The sequence below is a fragment of the Wolffia australiana genome, chromosome 6 (assembly GCF_029677425.1).
Source record: "Wolffia australiana isolate 7733 chromosome 6, ASM2967742v1".
NCBI classification, from domain to species: Eukaryota; Viridiplantae; Streptophyta; class Magnoliopsida; order Alismatales; family Araceae; genus Wolffia; species Wolffia australiana.
This window is the reverse complement of record NC_135840.1, coordinates 18,344,483-18,357,774: the sequence shown is the minus strand read 5'-3', so window position 1 is coordinate 18,357,774 and position 13,292 is coordinate 18,344,483. Positions and strand designations below refer to the sequence as shown.

The window sequence follows — 13,292 nt, the reverse complement described above, 5'->3', positions numbered from 1 at the left end:
GGACAGGGCCTGATGATGTCGTCAGATGATGAAATCCTTGTGCTAAAAGTAACATGGTCACAGATCAATAAAGTTTAAATAAAATTTCTATATAGTAATTGGTGTGAGATTCTGATTGAATTTAGAACGATATCTTACATGACCAATACATCGATCGGAATGCTGTGGGTTGGGTCATGGCCGGGCTTCATCTTATTTGACTCCGATACTCGAAGATATTGTCACAATTCCCGATGTGCTATTCTTACTTTTTAGTCTAGTCATTAAAAATTTACAAAAATGCAGTAATATTAAAAAAGGGGAAACAAGAAAATTAGCAATTAAAAAATATTGAAAATATTAAGTCAGATATCCGATACTAGCATCCAAAGCCTAGAACAAATAAAAAGGTAGATGTCAGGATTGATATCAATACAATATATCAGTAATGTAGCAACCGATATCAGATATCCTGACATTTCTCTCTATGGTTATAGGATTCAATATCCATCTCGATATGGGCTTCCGGACAGGCAAATCCTGATCAAGAAGTACCTTTAATTCCAATATTGTATTTAATATTATTAATGGTTCTTATTGAGAAAATAAAATTCAAAACTGGCTAAAAATTAGGCCTGAGACTATACCAAGTTCAAAAATTCGTCTTGTATCGGCCCAACAACGATTCCGAGTATATTCCAAATTTAATTGTTAGATGCCCCAAGATGGGAGACCAGTCAATTTGTGACACGTGTCTCCCGGCGATTTTTTAATTTACTTAGACGGTTATCGGGGAGCAAATTTTAAGACCATCGAAACTTTTTTTACTTATTAATTTAGGGAGATATATACATTTTCATATATTTCTCTTTCATCCATGTCATTCATCTCTCTCTAAACATGTATCTATATCTCCTTGCTCGCAAAGAATTTGCAATTTCCTTCCACTACATATATCTTCATCTATTTATCTCTCATACATGTCATTTATCTCTCTCTCTAATCATGTATCTATTTGCAATTTCCTTCCACTACATATATCTTCATCTATTTATCTCTCATACATGTCATTTATCTCTCTCTCTATATCTCCTGGCTCGCAAAGAATTTGCGATTTAACTTCCATGATTTATCTTCATATATTTCTCTCTCAGACATGTCATTTATCTCTCTCTCTAAGCATGTATATACATATTGTCTCGTGATGGATTTACCATCTCCTTCCACCATTCTCGGACTTGCTTGGCAGTGGTTTCAGTGAGGTTTCCCAGCAGCACAAATCGGTGAGTTTTGTAGGGAAATGTTGATCAGAGATCGGCTTCTACTGCGAAATTCTTCGAGTTGTTGGAGCGATAGAGTAGATCAAGAGGGATGGGATTCATGTGAGAAATTTACAGAAAGACGAATACTCGAGATGACGCGCGATGCTCAATTTCAAGAATTCTTGTTTTCTAAGTTGTTTTCCGTGGTTCAATAAACATTTTTATACTTGTGAGAAGATTTCTTGAGAAATGACTCCCTGATTATGTTGCTCATGTTTGAGAATTCTGGGGTAGATGAGCCCTAGGGATCACGTCGGTGGACTTCATGAATTCCGGAGCTCTGAATTGTTTTTCATGGTGCAATTGACGAATCTTAATAAATGTCTTGCTGACTGTGATTTTTCAGGTAATTCTAACGAAGACGAATCGTATCGATCACCTCGATTTTCTTCCGGAATCCCGGATTTCTAAATTCGTCGGTGGAATTTCTGTAGAAATTTTGCCGTGCTGATAGTGCATTTTCGAATCATCATCCTTTCTCCGTCTCCTGCCGAATTAATAATTCTAGAGCAGCAAAAGGGGTTCTAGTTCTTTTCAGAGGGTTCTTCAACAGAGGGAAGACCCAATAGCAGTTATTCCGAACTTTGACGTTTAACTATATGACCAATTAAACAAAAAAAATTGCGAGTCTCGTACATCAAGTATCACGTTTTATCTTCTGGAAAAGATAGAACATGCTCGATTTTCCTGCAAAAACTGCTTATTTTTCTGAGAGGACATCTTACCCTAATTTTTGAAGGATATTGGGTGTAAAAAATCGTAGAGCTAATTCTAATTATGGCCGAGTTATGGAAAACTGGTTTTGTTTCTGATGGATAGAATCCCTGAAGGAGATCTATCAAGTCAAGAGAATTATGGGGAGATATACGTATAATGGAAGTAGGAGAAGAGAGAGAGAGAGATCAAGAACTCTGGATACGGTACTTCACATCTAAGTAGCTGAATACTGCTCTCGTATTATTGTCTTCCAAGAAAGGGAAATCTTCCAAATGAATTCTTCCACGACTCTCTATTACATTCAGGGTTTTAATGCCATTATCAATTTCACTGTTGTTCTTTATATCAGCGACCTGGCTCAATGGACATCCCGTTTTAATGGAAAGTGGGACAAAGTACGAGTTCTAAAATTATTTAATCATGTTCGTGCTTGTTATTATTTGTGACGTAAGCTCTGTTGGCGTATGAGCTTCCAATAAAGGATTCCAGAAATAATTGCGTCTAGAGGACTTGGTTTTGTGTATTTGACTTCCGTCTGAGTTTGTCACTCAAGTGCTCTTTAGCCATGCGTCCTGAGTATTTTCATTTTTCTGTCCAACTTTCACATTTCTCCCATGGCAAAGTCCATAAATTTCTGATGTCTGCTAATTTTATTGCTGATCTAGTGAACAGTGGACATGGAGTGCTCTACAATTTCAGGGTCTATTAGGTAAAGTTTGTTGCAGCATTGCTATGATTATGAAGTTCTATTGATCCTTACAAAATTAGAGAAACATTTAACAAAGACGCATGCTCATTTATTCTTCCCGTTTAATTCTTGGAGATATCATGTTTTTATTTCTATAATGCACTTGCTCATATCATTTTGACTCAAAATTTGGTCTTTAATTACATCCTGAGTTCACCTCTGTAGTAAGTAGTGAGCATGAGTCTCTTTCTTTTACTTTAATTGTCTCTGCTATCAAGTTTATTACTTTGATTTTTTTTATAGGTGCCGCATTAAAAGGGAATCTGCTTTTAAATGCACTTCGAATATGGCATCCACAAGCTCAGCGCTTCTGCCGTTCACCTCTCTTCCTGTGTCAAGAAGCAGTGCACTTTCAGGGTCGAAGAAGTCCGCATGCAAATACAACTTAAGAAATCCTTATCGGAGATCTTTGGCTGCACAAGTCAGCTTAGATGAGGAGGCCCCGTTATGGGAGCCCCAAGAGTCAACTGAAGATTCGCTTCCTCAAAGTGAACAGGTCATACAATTTACTTTTCCCATGATTTGTTATATGCCTCTTCAACCTCTGAACGCACATTTGAGTTCAGCACATCCCAAGGATTTTGATGTGGAACATTGTGGATTTGGTGTGGAATGAGAGTCAATTTACTTGTCCCATGATTTGGAACGTTGACAACTGGTTGACGATTTCTTGATGACGATGTCGATGTCATTGTAGAGCCCAACCATCCAGGGAAGCCTCTCATTGTCATTGTCAATGCCAATGTCAATGTCGTTGTCAACATGAAAACGCTGGTTGACTCCTGCATCTGTCTATCTGGCACCCTGAACTCATCCACGATTCAGGTGCCTCATCGTCATCATCAAAGGCCATGAAAACCATTAATGTCATTGTCATCGCCAGCGTCAACAAGAGTCCATGACGTTGATGTTGATGACGACGTTGGCAGTTGCCAAACCCTAGAGGGCATGATGGCATCATCTGTGCTGGTGGCAATTGTGCTTACCACATTTCACCGATCAGAAATTTCTATTCCTTTTTTTGATTTTTAAATTCACTCAGCTAAAAGTGCCATAAGGATTAATTGGGTTTTTGATCTATTTAGTCTCACTCTAAAAGTAACATATTACCCTCTTTTCCACTTAATTTTCACCACCGCGCTTAATGGTGTACTACTGCTGTGCCTCAACCTGGCATTGAAATATCTTTAATTTTACTAATCAGCTGAAGGAGTTGTTCATAGACTCGCAAAGAAGACGACTAGCACGGAAACTTTCTGAGGCAAATCAGCACAGCAGATTCCTTAAAAGACAGGTTTTGAAGGATCAACTCCCGTACGAACCTTTATGTTTTTGGAAGACCCAGTATGACGAGCGTCTTTTGTATTCTTCTTAACTCCTACGACTCAAATGGTCTATTGCTTTATAGAGAAAGTATTATATCTTGTCGGCAGTTCTGTATTTTGATGAACTTCAGTTGCTTCTTGTTGATCAAGTATTTTCTCCTCAGCATTTCACGTATATCGACTTCAAACCACATAAAAATCTTGATGAAACCTGGTTGTTATGTATTTGGACAGCTTTTCAGTTCCTACTGCTTCATTTTTTCACATATTTTGTTGTTGGGGAAATTGTCTATTAATGTCCTTGTAAAAATTTGGGGTGTCAATGACATATTTAATAAAATGCAACATTCATGAATATGTCACCGAAGTAAGCTTTTAATTTCTGCTACACTTTACTGTTTTCTTTTTTTAAACATGTCTCATTGTAACTATAGTGCCCATATATTGATGGAAAAGAATATCTGAGTGTCATTCCTGTATTTTATTTGCAGTTAATCGCGAGGGATGATGACCTGGTGAACATCAGAAGCGAACTTGCATCACTAGAACTTGAGATTCAGGTATGCACTACTGTTAGAAGAAGGGAGTATCTAAATTATATATATATCCAGGGAATTTTTTGGAGTGAATTGGGGCCTGAACTATTTAATACGAAAACAGATGTTTTACGGAAGTTGACCTTAAACCATTAAAGGTAGGGATATGTTAAGACCCCAATCCGGTCTTACGAGAAGAAAAAGGACCCAAACAAACCCCTATATTTTCAGCCCAAAAGGGATCCAACCCAAGCCCGACCTATCCAGAAACATGACTCACAGTGTGCTGTGAGCCATGAAAAGGTGAAATACCTCAGGGAAGAAGGCTGGCAAGAACCTTTGTAAGCTCCCTCTCTCACAATCTCACTACCTCTCCCTCCTCCATCCACCTCTAGCCCTAATGTTCCTCATTTCTTGATCTTCTTTCGGCGACCCCATTGAAGAGGAACCTGCTGATCATGTGCAGCACTACAACTGATCGGCCAAAGGGCTCCCGCATGGTCCTTTTTCTCTTTCACATCTTCCTGTGAAAAGAGGCTTGAGCAACTGCTATTAGTGGCCTTGCATTTCAAAGGAAAGGCGCAGGACTGGTTCTGTTATCGGGATGATCACTTCGGGTTTTTCGATTGGGACGATTTTCGGAGGCAAATGTCCAAGCATTTCGGTTACTCGACAAAGGAAGCTTACAAATACTTATTCAAACTACAGCAATGGGGAATGGTGGAGGAGTTCATCCCAGTATTCAAGCAGCTAGGGGGATATGCCTTTGCTATACCACCAGTTATTCTCATGAAGGCATTTCTCTCAGCCTTGCAGCTGGATATCTGAGCCGAAGGCTAGCGCTACTGGCCTCAATCCTTGGACATGCTTCAAAAACATGCATTGGAAGCAGAACACTAGCTGTCACAGGTTTTGCACGGGTTCCAAACCAAGATCGTCGCAGCCCAGTCCCTACGGGATCAAGGAACAAGACAACCACAGCTCATATGCTCTCCGGCTACTGCCACTATGGTCCAACCTTTGCTGGGTCAGGTTTGGAAGTAGGAACTCACCTACATGGGCCTGACAAAAGATGAATGATGGCTGCAAAAGTGAAGGGTCTCTGCTATCACTGTGATGAGAAATTTACCATGGGCCATAGCTATAAACGTGAGCGACAACTTTATTTTGTTTAGGGCGATGCCGATTACAACCTGTTGTCTAATGAGGAATTATCTCCAACCGCGAAAGACGAGCCTCAGGTGACTGCTCAGGTCACGCTGTTGGGCCTCACAACTCAAGTCACATTGAAGATGATAGGCCTGCTCTGAGGACGACTTATTTCCATCCTCGGTGGCAGGGTTGCGACTCAACTTTATCTGCAGAGGTCAACTTATTGACTTGGGCATTCAGCTGGTTGTTGTTACTCCCTATGACATCACCCTTGGCAACAGCCATGTCCTTCAGGGACATAGACTGTTTTGTGACTTGCAGTTAACTGTGCTTGGCGTCCCTATCATTCAGGACTTTCTACAATTGGATCAAATTGGCTTCGAGGTAATCCTTGGAGTCCAGTGGCTATTGATGCTCAATTTCAGGGTGGACTAAGTTCCCCATATTCTCTAGGGCGAACCAACCTCGTCTTCCTCATCTCTGTAGGAGCAAAGTCAGTGGGGAACCTGGCAAGCTTACGCAGAATTCCACTACGTCTCAGGCATTTCCCAGTTGATATCTAAACAGATGCCGTCCATTTATGTGGACAGTTGCGGTAACCCTGGGCCTTTGACACCCCACAGGGCCATTCGACCAGTCTGTACTCAAGTTCAGCCTTGGTCGTGCCCAAGGAAGATGGCACCTGACACTGTTGTGTAGACTACCAGGCGCTCAGCCGCATCTTTGTCCTGGACAACTTCCCCATTTCAGTGGCTGATGAGCTGTTGGAAGAGCTTAATGGCACAACAGTCTTCTCCAAGTTGGATCTTGAGTGGGGTTATCACCAGTTCAGATGCATGCAGATGATATACCCAAGACACCGGACCAAACTCACAAGGCCACTATCAGTTCTTAGTTTTGTCATTTGGTCTCCGGAATGTACCAGCCAGGTTTCACGCATTGATGAACCAGTTATTTCAACCCGTCGTGAGGAAATTCGTGCTGGTGTTCTTTGAGGCATCCTGGTATACGGTTGCGACCCGTGTTTTCCATGTGCAGCATCTTTACGATGTGTTTCAAACCTTGGATGACCATAATGTGTATGCTCCTACAAGGTCAGCTGGAATAGCTCTAGTGAATGGGTGGTGACGGATAAAGGGAAAATAGTAGACATTGTGGTCGGCCCACACTCCCCGTTATGTGCCAACTGCAAGGGTTTCTTGGCCTAATTTGTTGCTAATTACTCCGCAATTGCATGGCCTCTCATGCAGCACTCAAAGAAGGATGACTTTAGGTGGATGGTCATTAATGAGCGGGCATTTGAAACATATCCCCACCCTCTCTCCCTCTAATGTAAACACTCCAATTTCATTTGTTCCAGATATTAGATTGAGAATTGATGCACCACAACTTGGGTTCTTGGAGATTCATGTTTTTTCCACGAAAATGAATCCACATGAAGTGTAATGGGGATTCAATCTAATCAATCAAATCTTGATTGCATGTTCCAAGATCAAGAAAATTGATTGATCAGATTGATGTGACTGCAATCTGTAGACATGCCACCCTATCAACTTGGTGATCAGATAGTCTGTTCTTGAAAGGGCATGACGATCAAGGGCCCAATCTCTCATCAGTAATGCAATCACCAAACAGTCACCAACCCATTAATCGGATAACCTATTTTCATTGACTGGTTTGGCTCACCTACGTACTCTCAATTCTCACCGACCAAGGCTTTCAGTGATTAGATCCCCGTACCTGGTTAGCATCTATGTTTTAAAATGCTACACAAGGGTAGGAATTCCTTAGCTTTATTGAATCTGTTTTGCTTTTTCGGCCAGTGGACTCCTCTCTTGCACCTCTTCCCCCTCTCCTTTTTTTCAGATCTATGTCCTGCTACCTATGGAGTTCCACACTCCTTGCGGTCAATTAAGTTAGTTTTTCCTCTCATATTAAAACTCATCTTTCTAACGCAGGCATTGGTGGAGTTGGCAGAAGAGGTGGCAAGTTATGGCGCCCCACCCAGTTCTCGGAAGATTAATGGGAAATATGTCCAATCTCATCTTGTCTCCAGGCTTCAAGGTACGTTCATGCATTTTAACAAGATATTATTTGTTAAAATAAAAAATCCTGATTACTATGCGAGGAATTTTTTTCTAGCCGTTCATGAAAAAGTCAAGGAACAGAAGAAGGGCGTTGACGCTGTCAAGCTCCGAGATATCACCCTTTACTGGGTCGGTATGGCAGAGGTAAAATCCCTCCTTGCATCCAAATGCTCTTCGTATGGGTAGATTTCAAAGTGGAACTTGGATGGAATCAGGCATAACATCTGATTTTCTTTTTTCATGATCTTAGACATGGATCATGTTTCACAGTTTCTCCATCACACGATCCTTAGCCTCCCCAAGGGTATCTTCGTCGGTTCAACCCAGTAGAAATATTTTGGTTATTTACTGATACGACCCCCAGCCCTTCTTGAAGGGTATTTTTGTCATTTGTGATCATGAGGAGCATTTTTGACATTCCCCTTTTTGCATGTTCATTGTGGCGATCCGGCTTAGACCTATCTCTCTTATATCTTTCTCCCTTTCTATCCCTACATTGTCATCCCTTATATGTTGTTCCACGATAGAACTGGAACCAATTCTTGAAGAACTCCTATCAAGAACTCAGGTCCACATTATTTCAAGAGCAAATACCTTAGAATGTAAATGATAAGATCCTGACTGGGATCTTAATGAAATATATCCTTAACTTGATGTAACGAGGAACATGACCTTTGATTTTAGGATCAATCAGATGGAGAGAGGGATAGAGAGAGAGACTCTTTCTTGAGGGCTGGTCCATTATCTTTAGCCGCCCTTCCTGTGCTCTCTTTTTTATTCAAATCCACGTGAGCTTCCCCAGTATTCATGTTTGGCACTACTCTTCATTCTTTGATGAATTCTTGAGAATTTTTTATCAGGACCTTCCTTAAGAGAGCTGACAGAAGTCAAGTTAATTGAAGTTGCATTATCTTCCTCTCTCCCTCTCCTTCTAAGTCTCTGTCCTATCGCTCAGAGGTTCAGAAGGATCAAGCCGAGGAAAATTAGACCAAAAAATTTGATCGATCAAATGGCCTTGATCCGGATGTAGAACAAAGACAGATCAATGTTTATCCGGTTTCCATGCCTAAAAAAGTAGCTTGGTTTTCATTTTCATTGACTTCATAATCCGCGCGAAAACTCGCCCCATGTGCTCATCGCACCTGAATCGCTGATCAGATTGGCCGAGCCGATTGATCAACTCATCCGGATTATGATCGCATTGAATATACCATTCCGTTGAAGAGGACCTTTGAATGATCTCTGTTTTCCAGGTCCAGCTCATAAATCAAGCATGGAGAACAAAAAATGTTATTTGGATTAGTCTCCTAGTTTTACACTGTGGAGGAAGTTTTGATGAATTTCTTGTTTAGCTACTTCGGTCACTTAGATTTATCCGAGAAGGCTGATAAAGTATATATCGTCTGAAACCCTGATCAGTCTTCTTGCCAGTTATGAAATGACCCTTGGTATAGTCGGAAAGGAAAAATTAAAAAAACAAATCTTGCCTTCAAGCTCAATTTGATTTTTTTTTTTAAAACAAAAGTTTTATTATCGGCCACCTCAATTATGAGTGGAGTGAAAGTGGATCATCATCAAGACTTTATAGATGGAAGATATCATGAGTTTTCTGCTTGTAGGTGCTTACGAACCCGTGGAGATCTAACGAAATTAAGAAATAGGATGAGGGAGATAAAAAAGAACGAGAAAAAAAAGCGAGCAATAGGTGAACAAACCCTCAAGAACTTCCGAGTTGGGAGTTCTTGCACTCACAAAATGATCATTCATCAAAAAATCCCTCTAATGACCTTACGAGGGGGTATTTATAAATAACCCATTGATTTTCGAGAATTGGATATCTTAACTGGACTCTAATGGTAGGAAGGACTGATATTTGAGCATTGATGATTTTATTTTTGGTTTTAGAGTGTGAAGGTGATGGGATCATTTGATGGATGGAGCCAAGGAGAAGAGATGTCACAGGAATTCACCGGTGCCTTCGTCAAGTTCTCAACTGATTTGCGGTTGAGACCTGGCAGGTCAATTCTCCTATTTTTTTCCTTTTTTTTTCTCTTCTCTCTCTTCCTCCCTCTATATCTACCTCTATATCTATTTTCTCTCTCCCTCCCTCTCTATCTCTATCTCTCTCTTCTCTCTCTCTCTTCCTCCCTCAATATCTATCTTCTCTATCTCCCTTCCATCTCTCTCCCCTCTCTCTCTATTTTTTATCTCTCTTCTGTCGCTTGTTTTCTCCCCCTTATGGTTTCTTCATCTCTCTCTCTCCCGTCTCTTCCTATCTCCCTCTTCTCTCTCCCTCCTGTCTCTTCCTCCCGCCCTATTCTCTCTCCCTCCGTCTCTATCTATCTCTAGCTCTCTCTTCTCCCCTTACAGCTCTCTCTCTATGTCTCTCTTTTCTCTCCCTTCCATCTCTTCCTCTCTCACCTGTATCTCTTTCTTCTCTCTCCCTCTTCCTCTCTATCATGTATCTCTTTCTTCTCTCTCCCTCGCGTCCTCTCACTATCTCTCTCGTTCTCTCTCTCTTCTCTTCTCTCTCCCTCTACCTCTCTATCATGTATCTCTTTCTTCTCTCTCCCTCGCGTCTCTCGCTATCTCTCTCTCTCTCTTTCTCTCTCCCTCTTCCTTTCTATCATGTATCTCTTTCTTCTCTCTCCCTCGCGTCTCTCACTATCTCTCTCTCTTTCTCTCTCTCTCTCTCTCTCTCTCTCTCTCTCTCTCTCCCTCTTCCTCTCTATCATGTATCTCTTTCTTCTCTCTCCCTCGCGTCTCTCACTATCTCTCTCTCTTTCTCTCTCTATTCTCTTCTCTCTCCCTCTACCTCTCTATCATGTATCTCTTTCTTCTCTCTCCCTCGCGTCTCTCGCTATCTCTCTCTCTCTCTCTCTCTCTCTTCTCTTCTCTCTCCCTCTTCCTCTCTATCGTATATCTCTTTCTTCTCTCTCCCTCTCGTCTCTCGCTATCTCTCTCTCTTTTTCTCTCTCTTCTCTTCTCTCTCCCACTTCCTCTCTATCATGTATCTCTTTTTTTCTCTCTCCCTCGCGTCTCTTCCACTCTCTTCTCTTTCTCCCTCTCTCACTCGCTTCCTCTCTCTCTGTTTTCGTTCTCTTCTCTTTCTCCCTCTCTTGCTTGCTTCCCCTCCCTTGTCGTTCTCCCTCTCTCACTGGCTTCCTCTCTCTCTTCTCTCTCTCCCCCCCTCTCTCTCTTTTCTTTCTCTTCCTTTTCTCCTTTCTCTCTCTATTCTCCCCCTCTCTTCTCTCTCTATCTCCTCTATCTTTCTCTCTCTTTATGTTTCCTCTCTCTCTTTATTCTTCTCTCTCTCCTCCCTATCTCTATCTCTCTTTATTCTTCCTCTCTCTCCTCTCTATCTCCTCTATCTCTCTCTTTATTCTTCCTCTCTCCTCTCTATCTCCTCTATCTCTCTCTTTATTCTTCCTCTCTCTTCTCTCTATCTCCTCTGTCTCTCTTTCTCTTGCTCTCCCTCTCTCCCTTCTCTCTGTCTCTCTTTCTCTTCCTCTCTCTTCTCTCTATCTCCTCTGTCTCTCTCTCTCTTGCTCTCCCTCTCTTCCTTCTCTCTGTCTCTCTTTCTCTTGCTCTCCCTCTCTCCCTTCTCTCTGTCTCTCTTTCTCTTGCTCTCCCTCTCTCCCTTCTCTCTGTCTTCTCTTTCTCTTGCTCTCTCTCTCTCTCCCTTCTCTCTGTCTTCTCTTTCTTCTCCCTCTTGCTCTCTCTCTCTTCTATATCTCTCTCTCTTCCTCTCTTATCTCTTCTCTCTCTCTTCTCTCTCTTGCTCTCCCTCTCTCTGTTCTATTTCTTGCTCTCCTCCCTCTTTTCTCTCTCTCTCTCTCTTCCTCTCTTTCTTCCTCTCTCTCTTGCTCTCCCACTCTTTCTTCCTCTCTCTCTTGCTCTCCTCCCTCTCTTCTCTCTCTTGCTCTCCCACTCTTTCTTCCTCTCTCTTCTCTCTCTTGCTCTCCCTCTCTTTCTTCCTTTCTCTCTCTCTTCTCTCTCTTCCTCTGTCTCTTTCTCTCTTCTTCTCTCACTCTGTTATCCTCTTTCTCTCCTCTCCCTCTCTATCTTTTCTCTCTCCCCCTCCCTCTCTCTTCTCTCTCTCTCTCCCCCACTCCCCATTTAGGCCCGCATGTCTAAATTTCAGGTACGAGGTTAAATTCCTGGTCGACGGAGTATGGCAGCTGTCGCCAGAGCTTCCAATAGTTGGTGAAGGTGAAATGAAGAACAACATTTTAACAGTTGAATAGTGGACTCCAACTCTTCTCTACAAGGTATCACATAAATTCCTGCTCCGTAATTAGCCTCTCTTTTATATCATTTGCTATAATTGGTCATCTATCTAATGTTTAACTTCAACCTGTATTTATCGATAAAGGAAAACCTTAGATTCATGAAGTTTGGGGTCCATTACTGGTCTTTTCAGAAGTGATTTATTGTTTTGATTCTTTAAATTTCCCACTTTCCGATTTATTTATCCTTTGAAATATACATGTATATTAGGGAGATCTAATAAGGATCCACCCTTGAAGATATTACAAAGTTGAGTTAAGTTTACTAATATGTTTGATGATTCATGTTGCATGTAAAAGAGTGATACAAGTCATTTTCCATATTTCAATCATTGTGGTTCTCCCCCTGAAAACATTAAAAACTTGAAGTAAAGTTTAAAGCTATGTTTAATGAAACATCTTAACATGTGAAAAAAATATTACGAGTCTTTTTCCATGTTTTAATCATTGTGTTTCATTTACATTAGAATGCACTATTTATATTGGACATGTACTTTAAATAAAATAGTTCATGATTTGGTGTAGTTTCCTTCACTAATCATGGACTAATTTTATTTTGCTGAGTTCAAATGATTCCATCTTATAGAAATTTAGATATAATTTGAAAAGTTCCTTAACCAATGTATTGATAAATTTTGTATTTTTACCAATGGAATGCAAACAAACAAATTTTCTCGAAAATAGTGAACTTGAGCCATGATAAATAAAATAAATAGATCATTCTATTTTAATATGTACTTTAGTCATAAGTCGTGTTAATAAAACTTTAGCTGAAGGAAGTATGCAAGCAAGCATGTTAAACCAAATAGTATTTAACCATTTTCAACAATTATACCCAGTTAGTGTCTCCACACAGGTAATGCAAGATCGATCATCATCATCCCACTTGTAGTAGATAGTGTGGTTCTATATTAATACTTAGATGTCCTTAAAATATTTATAATATGCTTTCATCAATGAATAATAGTCGTAATATTATGCACATCTATGTTGTTGATTATTAAATTTGCATTTGAATGACATGACTTAAATTACTGGATGGAAAAAGTATATAGCAATGTGATTAATATCAAGATTGAAAGTCGTTTGATAAGTTTTGCTCTCTACAAAATAAATATCAAGGCAGTGAAAAGTAAT

General features: G+C 40.6%; 1 protein-coding gene across 2 annotated transcripts; it reads left to right on the top strand.

Moving 5' to 3' along the window:
- Window positions 1–1,139: 1,139 nt before the first annotated feature.
- LOC144704725 (PROTEIN TARGETING TO STARCH (PTST)) lies at window positions 1,140–12,317 on the top strand. 2 transcript variants are annotated; one of them, XM_078577248.1, is made up of 9 exons: window positions 1,140–1,262; window positions 2,691–2,727; window positions 3,010–3,262; window positions 3,971–4,060; window positions 4,583–4,651; window positions 7,738–7,843; window positions 7,922–8,010; window positions 9,772–9,884; window positions 12,011–12,317. In XM_078577248.1, the coding sequence occupies exons 2-9, from the start codon at window positions 2,696–2,698 to the stop codon at window positions 12,111–12,113; spliced, it is 855 nt and encodes a 284-aa protein (XP_078433374.1). In that variant the 5' UTR covers window positions 1,140–1,262; window positions 2,691–2,695; the 3' UTR covers window positions 12,114–12,317. The 2 variants fall into 2 exon arrangements, with proteins under 2 accessions (XP_078433374.1, XP_078433373.1); XM_078577247.1 differs by having other exon boundaries at window positions 1,148–1,262; window positions 2,684–2,727.
- Window positions 12,318–13,292: the final 975 nt, after the last annotated feature.

Excerpts from the sequence above, each read along its gene's own strand:
- LOC144704725 (XM_078577248.1), top strand. The coding sequence starts at position 2,696 with ATGGAGTGCTCTACAATTTCAGGGTCTATTAG. Across the intron at positions 4,061-4,582 it reads GCAGATTCCTTAAAAGACAG|TTAATCGCGAGGGATGATGA; the intron begins GTTTTGAAGGAT and ends TTTTATTTGCAG. Across the intron at positions 9,885-12,010 it reads TTGCGGTTGAGACCTGGCAG|GTACGAGGTTAAATTCCTGG; the intron begins GTCAATTCTCCT and ends TCTAAATTTCAG.